Raw genomic sequence first — 4,665 nt, forward strand, 5'->3', positions numbered from 1 at the left:
TCGAGGTCCTGGAGCAGGTCCAAAGGAGGGCAACCAGGCTGGTGAAGGGACTCGAGCATAGACCCTACGAGGAGAGGCTGAGAGAGCTGGGGGTGTTCAGCCTAAAGAAGAGGCGGCTCAGGGGAGACCTCATCGCTCTCTACAACTCCCTGAAAGGAGGGTGTAGCCAGGTGGGGGTTGGGCTCTTTTACCAAACGACTTTCAACAAGACAAGAGGGCATGGACTTAAGTTGTGCCAGGGGAAGTTTAGGTTAGATATTAGAAAGAATTTCTTTACGGAAAGAGTGATCCGTCATTGGAATGGGCTGCCCACTGAAGTGGTGGATTCTCCGTCCCTGGAGATACTTAAAAAAAGACTGGATGTGGCACTCAGTGCCATGGTCTAGCAACCGCAACGGTGGTTCAAGGGTTGGACTCGATGATCTCTGAGGTCCCTTCCAACCCAGCCAATTCTATGATTCTATGATTCTATGATTCTTTCTAGAAGTGTTCATGATAGCTGTGAGGACTTTGAATTTTACTTGACTTTTTCTGGGGCTCTGGTTTTATAGATTCTCTTGCAAACTAGTTTGTTCATCTTAATGCAAAAACTTTGTTTAAAAGTTCTACATGCCAGCTGCTGTCAAATTACCCATTCAGAAGTCAATAAAGCTGGTGAATGGCATTGGTTTTGTTGTTGGGTAGAGAATTCTCCAAGTGTGTATAGAGTAAATATGATCTACTTTTGTGCATCTGGAGAAAAATCCAATTTGCCTTTCATTCAATATGTTTGTTTCTCTAAGGAAATTCAATATGCCTTTCACTGTGATAGAACAAACCAGTTTATGTGAGGAACTACCTACACAAGTACAATAATAACTATTTGGGCTGGCCTTGTTCCCATTTTGATAAATTAGTGTAAATAAAGTCTTCAGACAAGACTTCTGGGCAGCAAGGAGGTTGAGGTATCACCTAGAAGGTTTCAGCAGGGATTTTAGCACTTTATCTTATTGTGGGATTATACCTCTTCTTTTTCAAACCCTTCCTCCTACAGACCTCTCATTATTGTGTGGTGGTTTGTCTGATTTCCTGTTTACTGGGTTGGGCTGGTTGGTTTTGGTTGAGTCCTTAATGGAGGAGGCTGAGTAGGCTGGGATGGGTGAAGCATCATGGTAGGGGTGACTGCTCCTTTTCTTTCTTTGTCATCAGCCCTTTTCCCCATCCTATTAGTGGGAAAATGACCTTTTGCAGCAGTCATCTGGTCCTAGCATCTGCAGGTGAAAAGCAATCTCTTCTGGCATAAATTGAGCCCTGGCATCAGTCTGTGGACCATCTATTATTTACTTTCCTCTGAGTAGCCTGATAACTTCATTCATGAAGTGGGGGAATAGTTGGGCAAAGGGAACATACATCATCCTAGAGGGAATAAGGCAAGATGTGAAGGCATCTCCTTTCCTAACCTAGAGTCACTTGCTTAATGGCCAGTAGAAATTTTAATTACTGCTGTAAAATCAGAGTGTGTTTGGGTCCTTTAACAGAATTCTCTTGGGAAGATGGATGGGGAGGACTTTCATGGGTCGTTACTTCCTCTGGTAAAAATATTGAGATGTCTAGCTGTTCAAGAAGTGGTTTTGTTGTCACAGCCATGTAAGAGACCTGCAGCACATTGCAGATAAGATGAATGACAGCAAGCTCAGAGAAACAAGGACAAATGGAGTGAGTGTTAGGGAAGGATATCTCTGTAACCAGTGCTGGCATCTTCTCTGTAGTAGGCTGTTAATGGTGTACTTGATTTATGCTTTAAAGGCATCTTTTTAAAAGCCCTTACAGTAAAAGATCTTTTGGTAATAATGAATCAGGGATCTTTTTTCAATTCTTCATTTCTTAGAGCTGGTGAAATGCATTGACACACAGTAATACCCAGATAAGAGCTTTGCTTGGGAACAGACAGAGCAGTAAATGGGGGTGGACCAGAGGTTAGAACAAAGTAGTGGTACAGGGTAATGGTTTCCAAACTTTATTGATTTCACCCTTTATCAGCAAACAAAATCTGAAGGCACCTCCTAATAGGTGTATATTTATTTGTAAAAATCCTTACATGTGTAACTGGATTAATATATTATGTCAGTTATAAAAAAATACTCAAAAATAGGAATTTTAGAAAGTGTAAAGACAAAATACTATTGTAAAGCTCTGTTTATTAATGGTACAAAAATACTTTCTTCTTGTACCCCAGTGGATGGTTCTGCACCACCCCACTTTGGAGACTGCTGATACACAAAACTTTGAACTCTAGAGTCAAGGCTAATGTAATATATTGGATATTTTCTGGCACACTGTCCAGCTTCTTAGGAGTTCAGGTATTTTTCCTCCTGGCAAGATTCATTTTGGCAGCCTTTTTGCTCCAGTCAAGAATGAAATAGTCCATAGAAATCACACAATTCTTTTATTTCTAAAATGGGTTTCTCCAAGGCAATGCTGAGCTGGATCTGTCTACAGGAAAAGAAATACCAGTGTAACATATTAGCCCAGCACTGGAGCTTTTTGATGAAAGGAGTAAAACACTAAATGCTCAGAAATCTTGGTGTGTGAAGTTAAATATTCTAAATGCTGCCTATTTCTTGAAGCAGGTGACTGCAAAGTCAAGGCCCGTCCTCCGAAAGTCAAAGGGGAGAGGAAGAAGAAACACCTTTTCCACCCCCTGCAAGCACCTCAGCCTCCTCTGCAGCAGCAGCCATCACCTCTGCCACCACCTCCTGTGCCCCAGCAGCAGATGGCAGAGGAGGAGATGGCAGCACGGCCACCAGGACCTGCCACAGCACCCACGGTGGCCACAGCAGAGAAGGCCCCAGGTCCCCTGAACATCATCCACCCCTCAGAGGCACCAGCTGAGGAAGATGACTTTAAACCTCGGCCCATCATTCCCATGCTCTATGTGGTTCCCCGGACCAAAAAGGTGGTGTTTGACAAGGAGCACATGTCCTGCCAGCAGGCCTTTGAGCAGTTTGCCACCCAAAAAAGCCCAGGGTGGCGGGAGCAGCCCGTCCCTCTGGAAATCTCTGTGAAGGAGGAGGAGAACCCAGAAGCAGAAAACACAGAGGTTGCTACAGAGGTCAGTGGTGGACAGGAAGGCACGAACAAGGTGGTGACTGTAAGATTTGTAGGAGGGACCTGGGGCTGTTGATTGTCAGACAGATGAACGTGAGCCAGCAGTGTGCCCAGCTGGCCAAGAAGGCCACCACCATCCTGGCCCACAGCAGGACCAGGGAGGTGATCCTCCCCATAAACTCTGCCTTAGTGAGGCCACACTTGGGTCCTGTGTGCAGTATAAGAAGGACATAAAGGTGCTGGTGAGGGTGCAGAGAAGGGCACCCAAGCTGATGAGGAGTCTGGAGGACAGACCTTATGAGAAGAGGCTGAGAGAACTGGGGCTGTTCAGCTTGGAGAAGAGGAGGCTGAGGGGAGACCTCATTGCTCTCTACAACTCCCTGAAAGGAGGTTGTGGTGAGACAGATGTTGGTCTCCCTGGTGACCAGCAATAGGACACGAGGAGAATGGGGTCAAGCTCTCCCAGGATTGAGTTTCAGGTTGGATATTAGAAAAAAATTCTTCACAGAAAGAGTGGTTAAACATTGGAACAAGCTGCCCAGGGAGGTGGTGGAGATACCATCCCTGGAGGTGTTCAAAAGATGGGGAGATGAGGTGGTGCAGTGGATGGCTTAGTGTTTAGGGTGGGCAGTTGGACTCAATGATCTTCAGGGTCTTTTCCAACCTTGATTTGCTAGTTTGAAGGAACAAGTTGAGGACAACTTGGAAGGAGAGGAGTCCTGAATTGTGCCTGAACCTCTCCAGGTAGGGTTGTGCCATCTTGTTGAGAAAGAGTGCTTTTACAGGAAGAGATGGATTACATTTTTACACTTCAGTCCATCACTGAATTGATGGTAGCTGATTAATCGAGCTCATTATTGTCTTCAAAAGATAAAACAGAATCTCTTTTCCTGCTACTAATAGTGTGGATAATAATGAAGTGATGATCTCAAACAGTAGTCAGGAAAGCCCAGCACAAGCAAGTGGATGCTGCAGAGCAATTATTCTGAGAGTGGTAAATCCTCAGGGGAACATGCATCACATTAACATTTTAATAATTCCTTGTCCTTATTTCTGACTTGTCTAACTGATATGCTTCATGTGTGATTTTTTTTTTTTTTTTTTTTTTGCTTCCAAGAGTTGGTCTGCTTCCCTGTTGTTGCCCTAAGGGTCTTCTCCATCATGAGATTTAGCACTGGAAAATTTGGTAGAAGACCTTTTCATAGACAGTACAATTCATGGCATGTAACCTGTCCCAGGCATGACTTTTGCTTGGGAAATGCTTTCCTGAGGACAGTTTCCAAAAAAGGAGGAAAATGTGTTCTGTTCCCATCACCCAAGAGGACTGGGAGGCCCTGGGATGAGGGTGCAGTGTGGGCTGGTACCCAGGGCAGTGGGTACAGTTCAGTATAAATACACTGGTCACAAAATGCACTGAAATGTTCTGGTAAAATGTTTCTGCTCCTCTATGCCCTGGGCATAATTTTCATGTGCTGGAGTTCCTAGCTGGTTATGTGATTGACCAGACTTTTCATAACCTAATGGAACTGGCAAACTTAAAGCTGTTCTGAGGCTGAGGATTTTAAGAAAACACTGCAG

The 4,665-nt window shown here is 44.5% G+C and overlaps 1 protein-coding gene across 3 annotated transcripts in view; it reads left to right on the plus strand.

Moving 5' to 3' along the window:
• KDM4B (lysine demethylase 4B) overlaps positions 1 to 4,665 on the plus strand; it is an 88,848-nt gene that overhangs the window by 62,400 nt on the left and 21,783 nt on the right. For 2 of the 3 annotated variants that reach the window (XM_030466366.1, XM_030466368.1), the window contains one exon: positions 2,607 to 3,091. In XM_030466366.1, the coding sequence (XP_030322226.1) occupies positions 2,607 to 3,091 (485 nt within the window). The remainder of the gene's footprint in view (positions 1 to 2,606; positions 3,092 to 4,665) is intronic. The other variant, XM_030466367.1, reaches the window with a different exon arrangement.

This window comes from Calypte anna, chromosome 28, assembly GCF_003957555.1.
Source record: "Calypte anna isolate BGI_N300 chromosome 28, bCalAnn1_v1.p, whole genome shotgun sequence".
Taxonomy (NCBI): Eukaryota; Metazoa; Chordata; class Aves; order Apodiformes; family Trochilidae; genus Calypte; species Calypte anna.